The sequence below is a fragment of the Podarcis cretensis genome, assembly GCF_951804945.1.
Source record: "Podarcis cretensis genome assembly, chromosome: 17".
Taxonomy (NCBI): domain Eukaryota; kingdom Metazoa; phylum Chordata; class Lepidosauria; order Squamata; family Lacertidae; genus Podarcis; species Podarcis cretensis.
This window is the reverse complement of record NC_137187.1, coordinates 3,487,079-3,502,398: the sequence shown is the minus strand read 5'-3', so window position 1 is coordinate 3,502,398 and position 15,320 is coordinate 3,487,079. Positions and strand designations below refer to the sequence as shown.

The window sequence follows — 15,320 nt, the reverse complement described above, 5'->3', positions numbered from 1 at the left end:
CTGCCAGAGTCCTCTCTCTATCTCCATAGCTCACCCTCCCCTGGCAAAGGAAAACCTGCTGGCATCTGTCTCGAGAGACAATGGACAAGTGCCATTGGGGATACAGTCAAGTCCAGCAGAGAGTGATGGCACCTGCTGTAGCTGTGGAGACCGATATGGGAGAGACATGTTTTGTTGCAGGTGGGGCAGAGAAAGGTCTGCAGATGCACCATGGCGTTCCTTCTCTCTGTGCTCGTCCCAGCAGTCATTCCTCCTGTGGTCACTGCTATGGATGCACAACTTGGCTGCCTGTCTGCAGGCATCTGAAAGAGATTCCCAGGTTGCCAGCCTTCATGTCACATTTGCAGACATCTTTGTAGCGCATAGTTGGTCTGCAATCGTGCCTGGTGCTTGAAGCCAGCTCCCTGTAAAGCACATCTTTGGGGATCCTGTCCTCTTCCATTCTGTGGACATGACCACAGAAGTGGTAACCCAAGTCGCTCTGAACATAGTCAGGGTGTGATTCTCCCCGCAGTGCAAAGTTAACCCGTAAACCATGCCTCCCAGACCAGCAGTTTGTTTGCTATTTTGCTTTATATAAAAAGGCAAATAATATAATGCCGTTGCTGCTGGATCTGTTAAAGCAACAGAGAATGCAGAGCAAAATTTGGTGGGGGAGGAAGTGCTTTGTCATTTTGGCCACCCAAAAATTGTTGATAGCCTGTCTTAGAGCTCCCTCATGTGGTTGATTCTGTTGTTGTTTTTTAGTCATTTAGTCGCGTCCGCCTCTTCGTGACCCCCTGAACCAGAGCACACCAGGCACTCCTGTCTTCCACTGCCTCCCGCAGTTTGGTCTAACTCATGCTGGTAGCTTCAAGAACACTGTCCCACCATCTCGTCCTCCGTTGTCCCCTTCTCCTTGTGCCCTCCATCTTTCCCAACATCAGGGTCTTTTCCAGGAAGTCTTCTCTTCTCATGAGGTGGCCAAAGTCTTGGAGCCTCAGCTTCAGGATCTGTCCTTCCAGTGAGCACTCAGGGATGATTTCCTTCAGAATGGAGAGGTTTGATCTTCTTGCAGTCCATGGGACTGTCAGCAGTCTCCTCCGGTCAATTCTAGGGGCGTAAAATAATCTATGTCAATTTCACCAGCACTTTCTTTGCCACCTGTCATTATTTCAACGTAGTGAATTAGAATTATTCATCCTGAAAGAAAATCAAGTCATCTAACAAAGAAAGAATGAAATGGATAGTAGCAGACAAGAGTAAATCAAAACATTTAAAACAAAGTTAACCCTGAACACAAAAGAAAACAATGCAAAGAGTTATTCACATCTCATTATTTCAAATGCTTAAATAAATTATAAAACATGCATGTATACACTGTTGCAAATTATTGCAAGTAATTCATGAAAACGGGATCAACTTTGGGATGACAAAAGCACAACTCTGCTTGCACCAAGATAATAAACTGCAGGCATGTAAATCTCAGGAACATTACAGATAAATTATTAGTGCATTGCTCTCATAGCATGAATTTTCATCCAAAATAATAATGGCTGGATGCATTCAACCTGTTCCTCTATCTGCACCATTAAATCACAAATATAAGACAAGATCTAGTTCAAATAATTCAGAAGCTTTCCAGTGGTAGCACAGTGAAAACCTACTTAGCAATGTTGTTGGGGGTCACTGCTTTCCAAGCCAGCAGAGCCAATGTATCTCTCTTCAGCCAGCCACTAGTAATGTAGTAAAATGGGGAACAGTTTAATTCAATCAATCCTGCCCTTGATATAGAGAGCCCTGGATTCAACTAAACAGTTGTGCCAGTGGGACACCCAGTGCAACAAGTCCTGCCGGCTTTCTCCCCTCTCCTCCCCCCTGTGCAACCCCCCATATTAGCTCTTGGAGGGAGGGTCAAAAGAACAGCACAGAAGGGGAGGAGAAGGGACGTCTTCTATCTGGCAAGCATAAGTGCTTGCATTGACCAGCATGGTCAGAATGACGCAACGTTGAATTCCTCCCAGAAAGCTAAAGCTATGCTTTAATAAAATAAAATAAAACATATTGACAGCCACAGATTGACAGATTGCATTGCTACGCAGATAAGGGACATAAGGCCTTGGACTTAAGTCCAGCTAGCACCATGCTGGCAGCCAGCGCACACACTCAGCTGAAGCTAGGACAGAGTTCACAGAGGACGAGAGTCTGAGTTGAGCATTTCCCAATGGGATATTTATTTATGGTATTGTACAGCAGCCATGAAATTAAAAGACGCCTGCTTCTTGGGAGAAAAGCAATGACAAACCTAGACAGCATCTTAAAAAGCAGAGACATCACCTTGCCATCAAAGGTCCGTAGAGTTCAAGCTATGGTCTTCCCAGTAGTGATGTATGGAAGTAAGAGCTGGACCATCAAGAAGGCTGATCGCCGAAGAATGGATGCTTTTGAATTCTGGTGCTGGAGGAGACTCTTGAGAGTCCCATGGACTGCAAGAAGATCAAACCTCTCCATACTGAAGGAAATCAGCCCTGAGTGCTCACTGGAAGGACAGATCATGAAGCTGAGGCTCCAAGACTTTGGCCACCTCATGAGAAGAGAAGACTCCCTGGAAAAGACCCTGATGTTGGGGAAGATGGAGGGCACAAGGAGAAGGGACGACAGAGCATGAGATGGTTGGATACTGTTATCGAAACTACCAGCATAAGTTTGTCCAAACTGCGGGAGGCAGTGGAAGACAGGAGTGCCTGGCGTGCTCTGGTCCAGGGGGTCATGAAGAGTCGGACACGACTAAACGACTAAACAACAACAACAATTGTTATTTTTAAAGAACAGTTTAACTGAACAAAAGGAAAAGAGAAAAGGTATACTATATCATTATAAAAGGTAAAGGTACCCCTGACCGTTTAGTCCAGTCGCGGATGACTCTGGGGTTGCGGCGCTCATCTTGCTCTATAGGCCGAGGGAGATGGTGTTTGTCCGCAGACAGCTTCTGGGTCATGTGGCCAGCATGACTAAGCTGCTTCTGGCTGTTTACCTTTCCACCGGACAGTACCTATTTATCTACTTGCACTTCGACGTGCTTTCGAACTGCTAGGTTGGCAGGAGCAGGGACCGAGCAACAGGAGCTCACCCCGTTGCAGGGATTCGAACCGCCGACCTTCCGATCAGCAAGTCCTAGGCTAAGTGGTTTAGACCACAGCACCATCCACGTCCTATTATAAAAGTTAGTAATTCCAATTCCATATATACTTATCTAATGTATAAATAATGTATACTATATTTTGTATAAATGTATTCTAGATATCATTACACTTGTCCATGCAAAATCTACGTCTATAAGTAATCTGTTCATCAATTGCAAATGTAGTCATATCTTCAATCCGTTGATTAAATGGAGTTGCACACTTCTCTTTCCAATGTATCAGTACAGGTGGAATTTGGACACATACAAAAAAAACCGCTGTGAAAATACTTTTTGAAAAAACCTTTTGAAAAATATATTGAATTTCTCATCACCATGTAGTGTCACATTTGTAGAATGCACTTAAAACACAAAACATTATATTTGCAGCTGTACAGCTGAGTCCTCAGTCTTTTGGCCACAGTATCCCAATGGGATAGTTAGAAACATGGAGTGATTTCCATCTTCTGTGCCCGTGAAAGGGAATGTGGCGCAGAACGAAAGTCCATATTAGCAAGAGGAGACAGAGGAGGACACCCTGAGATCAGAAAAGAGGACTCCCCCATTTGGTGGCAGAAGAGCTTGCCTCTGCTCTCGGTTAACCTCTCAGCTTTGCAGGTGGAGCAGCTTGGTGAAATCACCCAGATGAGGTAACAAATGTTGGAAATGTAAAGAGACTGAAGGTACCTTCTTCCACCTTTGGTGGACCTGCCCAAAGATTAAGGCCTTCTGGGAAATGATTTATAATGAGATTAAGAAAGTACTTAAATGCACCTTTCATAAGAAACCAGAGGCATTTCTCTTGGGTATGGTCGGCCAGCTGGTGCCGAGGAAGGATAAAAATTTCTTTTTGTACGCTACTACGGCAGCAAGGATTCTTCTAGCAAAGTATTGGAAGACACAAGAGCTACCCACGCTGGAGGAATGGCAGGCGAAAGTGATCGACTTTATGGGACTGGCAGAAATGACCGGCAGAATCCGCGACCAAGAGAAAGAGACTGTGGAAGAAGACTGGAAGAAGTTTAAAATATATCTTAAGAGCTACTATAAAATTGAGGAGTGCTAAAATGCTAAGGGAGAGGAAGATGTAGAATTACAGCGGTAAATTTTGTTTAGTTTAGGGTGAAATTGAAAAGGAGAATGAATTTATATTTAATTGGCTAAAAGGGTTGTTGAACAATGGTAAAAAAAAAAAGGACGCAAAAAGGGGAAGGTATGGGGAAGTCCGAGAAAAGAGGCTTATGGAAATAAGGTTAAGAAATTATGATTTTTTGTGTTTGTTTTTATGTTGTTTTTGTTGTGTTTGTTAAAAATTGGAAAATTAATAAAAAAATTATTAAAAAAAAAAAACAGATGAGGGGAAAGAATTTAAAACTTCTGAATGTAATTGGTGAGGGGGGAAACTGCAAAAGGAAGGAAGGGGCACCCTCAATATTCTAACTCTACCAGCCAAAGGGGGAAATGCCCAAACTGTTTTTTAAGAGGCAATGCTGTCTGATGGAGGTCCAGGGGGTCACCAAGAGTCGGACATGACTAAACGACTAAACAACAAGAAGAAGAGGTGAGGTTCCCCCTCCCTCCCCCGCGCATCTTCATGCAAATCATGCCGCTCCCTCAGCCAATCAGCGCCCGCGCCTGCCTCGTTCCAGCCCCGATCCATCCGCACTGGGCGACAACAACCACGCGTCAAACAGGTCGCGGTTGCCCGGGGAGCGGAGGCTTCTGGCAACGGCGTCCGTCCGGGCCCGTAGCAACGGAAACACCTCGCCTGCCGCCGCCGCCGCCGCCGCCTCGCCTCGGCCAAAACTCCAGCAGCAGCAGCAGCAGCAGCAGCAGCAGCAGCTCGGAGCTTGAGCGTGGGTAGCTGTCCTTGCTCTTCTTTCTTCCCCATCCTGGATCCTCCCCGCCCAAAGGGAGAAGGCGGGTTAGCAGGGAAGGGTCTTTGCATGGATGGGGAGAGTTCCCTTGGGTCTGTGGCTTGGCTGGTTTGGGGATCGCAGGCTCCGAGGGTCGTCGTTTGCTCAGGAGGGCAATAGCGAGGGGGAGAGGTTGAGCAGGCGCCGCTTCTCTCAGCACTGCGACAAGTCACATCTGTGAAATTTCTCCCCCTTTTAAGGGTGAGCAGGTGGCGGAAGGATAACAACAAGGAGATTTAAAGAAGGAACTATTGGAAACTCAAGAAACATAAGATGATTAGAGCCCCACTGAACTTGAAGCATGGGAAGCCCCAACAAAAATTTATAATTTGGCAGAATATTTGGACTATATGATATGTATTTGTATAATTTGGAGTACTTAATGTGATTTGATTGGATTGTTAAAATGGAAAATTTAATAAAAATTATTTCATAAATAAAAAAAAGGGTGAGCAGGTGGCTGAGCTCCTCAGCCCACCAACCCTTTGCCTTAGCGCTGTTTAAAACATGGCAGGATCACATCGTTGCACTTGGTCGTTCCTGCTTTTTGCCCTGCATTTTAGACTTTTGCTCCTGGCTCCAGAACCAGGGGAGAGGGGGGATACGAGTTCCATCATTTTCGCAATCCTTGTTGCCCTCTGATATATAGATTTGCCACATTTTTTTTTTTTAGTTTTTCCCAAAATTGTTGGGCAACCTTACTCTGATAGATACATTTTTTAGATGTCTTGTCATTGTGGCCAGGCCATTTAGGGGATCCAGGCCAGATGGCATTAGCTAGACAGCAAGGGTAGAAAAAGAAAAAGACCTCAGGTGGCCAGAACCTAAATCAAGGACCAATTGAAATGCAGCAAGGGGTTACCTGTGTGGTACCCAGGGGTGTATGGGGCATTAGGGATGGGGTAGTACCTCTGCTGGGACGCGGGTGGCACTGTTGGTTAAACCACAGAGCCTAGGACTTGCCAATCAGAAGGTCGGCGGTTCGAATCCCCACGACAGGGTGAGCTCCCGTTGCTCGGTCCCTGCTCCTGCCAACCTAGCAGTTTGAAAGCACTTCAAAGTCAAGTAGATAAATAGGTACCACTCCAGCGGGAAGGTAAACGGCATTTCCATACACTGTTCTGGTTCACCAGAAGCGGCTTAGTCCTGCTGGCCACATGACCCGGAAGCTGTATGCCGGCTCCCTTGGTCAGGGGTCCCTTTACCTTTACCTTTAGTACCTCTGCTGGGGGACATGATGCACTCCTTCTGGGGTCGTTTGGCCACCTTTGCTCCCCACCCTGCAGTCAGCTCTCACCTGTGGCTGCTAGACACTGTCAGCATGTGACATTGGTCACACCCCGGGAACGGCTTTGACGGGTCAGCTAAACCAGGTGAGGGTAGCCGCTGGGTCTCAAACCCTCAGCGAGTTGGGGACCTTCCCTGCATGTGATGACATGATCCGGTGAACTGAGTGGATGAGACCAAGAATGGGTTCAAAGGTCAAGAAGGTGGTTTCTGTATGTACTGTAGAGGAAAGTGAGGGGCAGACAGGGCTCATCCACCAGGGATGGTAGCCCATCTAGGAGAAGGGAAACTCTGGCCCTACAACTCCATTGCCTTGTGGTACATCTTCAGGAGAAAAGGGGGAAAGGCTAAGGAGTAAACCCTACACAAATATGGAGTCCCTAAGACAGTTGGACGGCACCTTGTATGCCTCCTTCCGGCAACTCCTGGAGCCAAGCTGGTGCCAGATGTATTGCTCTGCTTCCTTTTGGACCCCATCAGCGAGGTCGAGAAGGGGGTCTTGAAGTCTGCGCAGCCCAGGACCTCCATCCCCACTGCTCAGGCTTGTGCCCCAAGGAGGTCACTTTAGTTTGACCCCAGAGGCTCATTCCGCTGTCTCTCAAGACAGATGGATGCTGGCAACAAACTCATGGACAAACATGTGCCTGCTTAGGCCTCACCTATGCTGCTGAAATTAGACTTGAATCACGCTTTCTGCCATAGCTGATAGGACTGGTCGCGGTGTGTGCTTGGCTGTGGTGTTTGTGTGTGGTGCCCACAAGTGGTTTGCAAATGGGACCACAGGTCTCCAAACATTGACAACCCCTGCTTTTCCTAAAATGTGCTTCCTACCACTACCAAGGATGGGATGAGATGCTGGTGGGATGCATGGATCTGGGTTGAGATGAATGGGTATTTCTTCCACCGGTAGCCCACAGGCTAGGCTCATGTTCCATGGCAATGAGGGGACTCTCTCTCTCTAGCCAGTGGCTGAAAAACCACATTTAGTCTGTTTCGTTGTACCAGCCCTTGAAAATGTCAGATGAGGAGCCGGATGATGAAGATGAAGTCGAAGATCAGAAGGATGATGCTGAAGAGAAAGGTGGAGACGAGGTGGAAGGGGAGGAGGAGAAGGAAGCGCCAGAGGAGGAGGAGGAAGAGGTAACAGATTGGTGGCTTTTTTGTTTTGTTTTTATGTTCAGAAATGCAGGACACAATTCAGCCAAAGTTAGGCTGTTTCATGTCAGTGGAAGAGACGAATGGTGAATTCCTGTACTTGAGTTCTGATGTCTGAGGCGTGATAAGATTTGGCGGAAGCCTTGCTTGGTCCATGGGTGTTAAAATAAAGTATCGCCAGCAGAACAGGATGGAGTCCTGGGTGATATCTGAGCGGCAGACAAGAGCAACACATTTACCCCCATCCATGGCACAGCATTCCACCGGCCCTAGACTGGGCAGAAGAAATTTCTTCCCTGTTGACTTCCATGGCGGAGAAAGGCAAATACTCAAGATGGGTCTGTTTCTTGTCTGCTGCCTTGGCCGCAGCGGCGTAGCATGGGTTGTCAGCACCCGGGGCAAGGCAAGTAATTTGCGCCCCGTAACCCGGGGCAAGGCAAGTAATTTGCGCCCCTAACCCCTAACCTGCCGTCGCTGCCAGCTTCTTCTTGCTGCTGCCTGGGCTGGTCGGATGTGGTTCTCTCCCGCGCTCAGCGCTGCGCTGGGCGGCCACTGCACTGTCCCTCCCCCAGATAGTCCCTCCCTCGCTCTCTCTCCGCTCCGCAACGCAACGCACGCCTGGCACCCTCCCCCTCCACAGTGGGTGGCGACCCGGCAGCTCGGATCGGATTCACACAGCCAGCACTGCAGTGAGAGAGAGTGAATGAGCCAGGTAGGGGCAGAGAGTTGCAAGTGTGAGCCTCCCCCAATGTTGCGCCCGGTGCGGCTGGCCCCCCCTGCACCCCCCACGCTACGCCACTGCTTGGCCGGAAGATTCAAGGACAATCAAAGAAGCATTTCAGTGTAGTGTAGCATAGTATAGCATCAAAATAGTATTTTTTTTATTTGCAGAATGTGAATAGATATCTTTTCAAAATGAGAGCAAGAGCAAATGCTGATGAGGAGATGGGAGTCTGTTTGCCTCAAATTAGGCCTTGTATAAATGAGATTATTCACCAAAAGCAAGCACACACCTCTCATTGAGTTTGTATACATACTTAAAGTACATATGCAAGAGGCTCGTTGGTTATTATATTTCAGGAATGGTTCATGTTCTTACGTAACGTAACTGCATTGTTTCATACTTTCTGGGTGCCCCATGGTCATCTCTGTAAAGGATCATGGACCCTGATTTTATCTAAGGCTGCCAGACTGCAACTCAGATTGCAGCTGCCATTTGCCGTATTTTTTGCTCTATAAGACTCACTTTTTCCCTCCTAAAAAGTAAGGGGAAATGTGTGTACGTCTTATGGAGTGAATGCAGGCTGCACAGCTATCCCAGAAGCCAGAACAGCAAGAGGGATTGCTGCTTTCACTGCGCAGCGATCCCTCTTGCTGTTCTGGCTTCTGAGATTCAGAATGTGTTTTTCTTGTTTTCCTCCTCCAAAAACTAGGTGGATCTTGCAGTCTGGTGCGTCTTATAGAGCGAAAATATGGTAGTTTTGCCACTAAACTGGGGGGAGCAGCAATGTCTTTAATCACCTCTGACCCCATTCCAGTCTTTTGGTGTGGCCCCTAACCTGCCTTCTGTAGTGTGTTCCAGGTGTAACACAGATGAGAAGGCGCAGTGTGTGTAAAATTAGTGGGGCTGAGGGATAAGTCGCCATTGCCTGATCTCCTGATTCAGAGGCAAATTTAAAGATTCGGCAGAAATCTTTGCCGCTTGACAACTTTAATTTTATCCGATGTCTTTTTTCTTCTTGCTGTGCTCCCCCCCCCCCCAGCACCAAGTCTCAAACCCTCTCACCGAGGATCACATGAAGGAAGGCCTTTCGATGTTATGTAAAACCGGCAATGGCTTGGCTCATGCATTTGTGAAATTAGAGGCCAAAGAAAAGTGAGTGCACAGACATGACTAACCTGCCCCCCATTTCTCCTCCCTTCCAATGGGTGCAGCTGCCCAGAAACAGGATAATTTCCTTGTCCAGGCTTCCTGGAAAAATTGAGCAGTTTGGGGCAAGCGCCCTGGAAAGCTAGCACTGGTAAATAACATTGCTTTCTGCCTTCATCCTGCGGTAGGGAACTGACAGACATCAACCTCATCCAAAGCTTCATCCACTTACGTTATGTAGACCTGTCCGAAAACCTGCTCAAAGACCTGTCCCCACTGTCAGGACTCACGCATCTGCTGTGGCTGAAGGTGGATGGCAATCGGCTAACTAGTGCCAGCCTGGATGAGCTGATCTACCTGCAGCATGCCAGCTTTGCCAGCAATCACATCAAAGACAGCAATGGCATTGGGCACCCACGGCTGGTCAGTCTCAACCTGAAAAGTAGGTGTGCAATGCTCTAGCCCTAGACGACAAAACTCATACTCTGTAATCCCCTGGGGGAATGAGTCCCTTTCATCACAGTCCAATTCTTCTGCCACCCAGGTAATGAGATCGAGGCAATAACAGGACTGGACCCAGAAAAGCTGTCAAATCTGCAGACAATCGAATTGCGGGGAAACGGCCTAAAGTCCACAGCTGGATTCTGCTTGCCCAAGCTCAAAACTCTGTACCTGGTAAGAGAACTTTAATAATAATAATTTAATAATAATAATTTATTATTTATACCCCGCCCATCTGGCTGATGACGGCTTCGTTAACTACGAACCCCAAATGCCTGAGCAAAAACATGTGTTTTCAGTGTCACCAACTCTCAGGGGCTACTCAGGCTTCATGTGGCCTGTTAATTGTATGCATGCAGCTAATGTCACGCATGATTATGCTGCGTTTCATGCTGCAACAGAGTTTTGTAGTACAGATATGCCCTCAAATCTATTGGATTTTGACAGGTTACTAGTTATAGGTCCGCTTACCCTTGCTGGGTATATGGATGTACTCTGGATCAATACTATGTCTAAGGACGTGGGTGGCGCTGTGGTCTAAACTAGGCATAGGCAAACTCGGCCCTCCAGATGTTTTGGGACTACAACTCCCATCATCCCTAGCTAACAGGACCAGTGGTCAGGGATGATGGGAATTGTAGTCTCAAAACATCTGGAGAGCTGAGTTTTCCTATGCCTGGAAACCACTGAACCTCTTGGGCTTGCCGATCAGAAGGTCGGCAGTTTGAATCCCCATGACAGGGTGAGCTCCCGTTGCTCTGTCCCAGCTCCTGCCAACCTAGCAGCTCAAAAGCACACCAGTGCAAGTAGATGAATAGGTACCATTGCGGCACTTCCATGCACTCTGGTTTCCATCACAGTGTTCCGTTGCGCCAGAAGCGGTTTAGTCATGCTGGTCACATGACCCGGAAAGCTGTCTGTGGACAAACGCCAGCTCCCTCGGCCTGAAAGCGAGACGAGCACCGCAACTCCATAGTCACCTTTGACTGGACTTAACCGTCCAGGAGTCCTTTACCTTTTCCTATGTCGTCTTTCTCTTACATTGCAACATCTTTCCCCCTAGGCCCAGAATGCCATTACCGTAATCGAGGGCCTGGAGTACCTGGGGCAGCTCACAACTCTGCATCTGCGCGACAATCAGATTGAAACCCTGGATGGCTTCTCAGCAAGCTTGAAGTCTCTCCAGTATCTCAACCTACGGTGAGTTGTTTCCCGTAGTACAGAATTTCCACCAGGGCCTCTTAGAAATAAGAGGGGAACTGGCACAGGAGGCAGGGAGTGGTATCTGAGCCAAATCTACGTTTGAGACTGGTTCTTAGCTCCTTGAAGTATTTGTTGTAAATCGGGGTGGTTAACCTGTGGCCCTGAAGGGACGCGGGTGGCGCTGTGGGTTAAACCACAGATCCTTGGATTTGCCGGTCACAAGGTCAGTGGTTCAAATCCCCACGACAGGGTGAGCTCCCATTGCTCATTCCCTGCTCCTGCCCACCTAGGAGTTCGAAAGCACGTCAAGTGCAAGTACCGTATTTTTTGCTCTATAAGACTCACTTTTTCCCTCCCAAAAAGTAAGGGGAAATGTGTGTGTGTCTTATGGAGCGAATGCAGGCTGCACAGCTATCCCAGAAGCCAGAACAGCAAGAGGGATTGCTGCTTTCACTGCGCAGCGATCCCTCTTGCTGTTCTGGCTTCCGAGATTCAGAATTTTTTTTTCTTGTTTTCCTCCTCCAAAAACTGGTGGTCTGGTGCGTCTTATAGAGCGAAAAATATGGTAGATAAATAGGTACCGCTCCGGCGGGAAGGTAAATAGCATTTTCGTGCGCTGCTCTGGTTCACCAGAAGCGGCTTAGTCATGCTGGCCACATGACCCAGAAACTGTACACCAGCTCCCTCGGCCAATAAAGCGAGATGAGCACCACAACCCCAGAGTCGTTTGCGACTGGACCTAACAGACAGGGGTCCCTTTACCTATGTACAGCACAGGAAGACTGCCTTGTGCATAGAAGGTACTTAACTATGACACTGGCTATTAAGGTAAAACTCTGGCATCAGAGAGCCAAACTGGCACACAGAGGGAACATTTTCAACAGGAGGACCTGGAGGTTCCTGCACCTGCTAACTTCTTTGTTCTCCTGCAGGGGGAATGCGATTGTGCAGCTCCAGGAAGTGTCAAAGCTGCTGGTGCTGCCCATGTTACGAGCCCTGGTCTTGCTAGACAACCCTTGCGCGGAAGAGGGGGACTACCGGGTGGAAGTGCTGGTGATGCTTCCACGCCTTGAGCGCCTCGATAAGGATTTCTTCGAAGAGGACGAACGGACAGATGCCGAGGAGCTACGGCAGAGGCGCCGGGAAGAAGAGCTGGAACTGGAGAGAGAGAAGGAGAGAGAGAAGGAGCTGGAGCTGGAAGTGAGACACAACGGGGGACGGCAGGAGGGGCAGCGAAGGCTCAAATTGTCTGGAGCCACAGAGAACCATGCGCTCCTCCCTTCTGTCACACAACCTCTTTCCCTGCCGTTTTTTAAAGTGATAAAATTTGGCTACAATGGAGGAGGGAGGGGGTGGAAAGGAGTGCGTGGATTTCATTTACAGTCATACCTCGGCTTGAATGCGCTTCGGGTTGAGCGCGTTCAAGTTGTGCTCTGAAGCAACCCAGAAGTAACAGAGCGTGTTACTTCCGGGTTTTGCTGCTTGCGCATGTGCAGATGCTCCAAATGACATCACGTGTATGCGCAGAAGAGGTGAAAAGTGACATGTGCGCAGACGTGCTGTCGCTCGTTACGTTTGCTTCTGCATGCGAATGGGGCTCCGGAACGGATCCTGTTCGTATCCAGAGGTACCACTGTATTTGTTTCTCCCCATAATTTGAGCATGGGGGCAGGGGTGGTACGAATAGTGTGGATCCCCAGTTAAGACAAGACAAGACAAGCCCGAAATCAGGAATCTGGTCACTTTCAGCCTTAGATCACTCCCCGCGTTGTCGCTCTCTCTGGGCGGGATCCAATCACATGCATGCTAGTTGCTCTGTTAAAAGCTGAGCTGGAGGTCTTGCTCAACAACAATGTTATTGTTGGGGAAAGGGGTTGAAAATGAAACAAGAAGTCTTAATGCCATTTTTCAAATCTATGGCGTGGCCACCGTTAGAATACTGCACACGGTTGTGGTCCTCGCATCTCCAGATGGATATCTCAGAGCTGGGAAAGGTGCAGAAAAGGGCAGCCGTTGACACCCACACCCATTCAAAGTGCTTGGCGCAAACCACAAGTCATAGCCTTTCTGCCCTGGTTGTTGAGCTCCCAGAGACATCTGGCTGGTTACTGTTGGAAACAGAGTGCCATAGGCTGATCGTCTGGGCAAAATATCTTGAGATGTTTCAGGTGGCAAGTGAACATTATTAGGAGGATGAAAGCATAACATGGAAAGTAAAGATGCTGTGAGTATGCTTCTCATAGGCCTGGGTGTCCACCGCTAGCATGCTAGCCTCGTTCGGCAGCTGTTCTTAACTCTTCATGTGTCAGGACTCCGAGCGAATGAGAGAATGAATGAAGCAATTTTTTCACATCCGCATTTCTCAACTGGGGGGCACCCCCCAAAGACATATGAAAATCTCAGTTGGGGGGGGGCGTGAGTGTTTCCCAGAAATATGTGCAATACAAGTAACACATTCAAAGTCATGAAATCTCAATCCATTTGAAAATTCAAATAAAATAATTAGGGAAGCCAGGTTCGAAGGAGAGTGTGGGGTTTTTATGTTAGCTAAAAGGCAGTTATGTTTTGTTTTGTTTTTAAAAAAAGAAACACTGTTTTCAATAATCCCACAGCATGTGACCATGGTGCCTGTCACAGACAAGATAACAGGCTGCCTGCCAGAACAGGACACTGAACCAGCACAGACTGGGAGCAACAGTGTCTGTTGGTGGGCATGGGTGGGGAAGACTTTGAAGCAGTAATTCAAGCAGCCGGTTTCCTTCTTTCTAAGGAATGCTTCCAGATGGGTGCTTTATGGCAGGACTGGTGCTCCTCATGCATTCCAGTGTTTGCAGCATCCGCACAACATAATTGGTGTTGAAATACCAGCCCATTTCCCCCCTCCCCCAATTTAATCTGGATCTGTCCTTTCTGGATAAAATCCAATAAATTAAAAATAACTCCTGCCAGTGGTCCATTTGCAACCCCTGTGCTGTGCTGTAGCTATGGGGGAGGGGGGCAGCCAGGTTTTTCACCCCAGGTGAAACCCCCAGAGGGGTGCCATTGAGTCTCCCAGCCCATGTGTGTGTGTGTGTGTGTAGGCAAATGCATGTGGGGGGGGGGTGTCTTTGACCTGGGTGAAATAAAGCCTAGTTTCGCCCCTACTCTTTGCAGCTCCTGCCTGGAAGCAAACTGTAAATGTCAGCATGCTGTGCTTTTAGTTCTGTGATCCTATGGCTAATCCGAAAATGAATAAATCCATACCTGCAGAAGAGTATATATATATATATATATATATAAAATTGATCACCACCATTTATTAGTTATAAAGCTTCTAATGTGTTCTAGATGCTATAAAAACAGACAGACAGAAAGACAAGCATAAGGCTAGCTCAGTTGGTAGAGCATAAGACTCTTAATGCCAGGAATATGGGTTTGAGTCCCACACTGGGCGAAAGATTTCTGCATTGCAGGGGCTGGTTTTGATACCCTAGTGGGCCTTTCCAACTCTACAATTCTGTGAGTAGCTGACCGCTAATAAAAGAGATGAAAGCAGAAGGCAGTTGGAGGGAAAGGAGAAATTTTGCGCTAAGGTTGTTAGACTTGATGCTCTAGTAGTGCATAATCATCCAGTGGGAAGTTTTACAGGAGCCGCATCAGAATTGCTGGCCGCTGCGCATTCCCATCCATTTCAACAGAGTCGGCACAGAAGACCCTCTCTGTGGATTATGCCCTTCTTCTGATCTTTGTATCTGGGCTCTCAAAAAGCGGGTGGGATTAGCCCTCTCCTTGTGCGTCTCGCGGGTGTCGTGTATGCCGCCTGCCACCTGAAAGACCCTCATCCGGAAATAACCCAGTTTCCCTCTCTTCTTCCTATCCACTCCGCCCCCTCCCCTTTTTCTTCCAGGAAACGGATGACCTCGCTCAAGAGGAGGATGTGCCAGAATGACACGAGAGTGCCATTCCCCAGGCAGGGCGTTTGCCCAGAGCCGCTTTTCCGGAGCTCAGCTGCCAGCTGGTTCGCGGAGTGGAGCAGCAGTGGCAGCTCGCCTTGCAAAGCCGCCTTCCTTCCTGCGCTGCGCAGCGCCGACCCAAGGAGCGCTGCTTCCCTGGCGCGCAGTAGCCGAAAGGTGCCGAGACCCAGAGGAGTGTCTCTGTGCTTTGAATGGGATGTGATGTGATGCATGTGACTGTGGATTAAAAAAAGGAGGGCAGGAAAAGAATTCTGATGGAGCCGGGCTGAGTGTGT

The 15,320-nt window shown here is 48.2% G+C and overlaps 1 protein-coding gene and 1 long non-coding RNA gene across 4 annotated transcripts in view; one reads left to right on the top strand and one right to left on the bottom strand.

Moving 5' to 3' along the window:
* Positions 1 to 15,320, bottom strand: part of LOC307206909 — an 89,028-nt gene that overhangs the window by 2,978 nt on the left and 70,730 nt on the right. The gene's annotated exons all lie outside the window — the stretch shown is intronic.
* Positions 4,975 to 15,294, top strand: LRRC23 (leucine rich repeat containing 23). 3 transcript variants are annotated; one of them, XM_079960329.1, is made up of 8 exons: positions 4,975 to 5,016; positions 7,369 to 7,503; positions 9,282 to 9,394; positions 9,577 to 9,830; positions 9,933 to 10,063; positions 10,953 to 11,089; positions 12,025 to 12,292; positions 14,979 to 15,294. In XM_079960329.1, the coding sequence occupies exons 2-8, from the start codon at positions 7,378 to 7,380 to the stop codon at positions 15,018 to 15,020; spliced, it is 1,071 nt and encodes a 356-aa protein (XP_079816455.1). In that variant the 5' UTR covers positions 4,975 to 5,016; positions 7,369 to 7,377; the 3' UTR covers positions 15,021 to 15,294. The 3 variants fall into 3 exon arrangements, with proteins under 3 accessions (XP_079816455.1, XP_079816456.1, XP_079816457.1); XM_079960330.1 differs by having other exon boundaries at positions 4,976 to 5,020; XM_079960331.1 differs by having other exon boundaries at positions 4,988 to 5,084.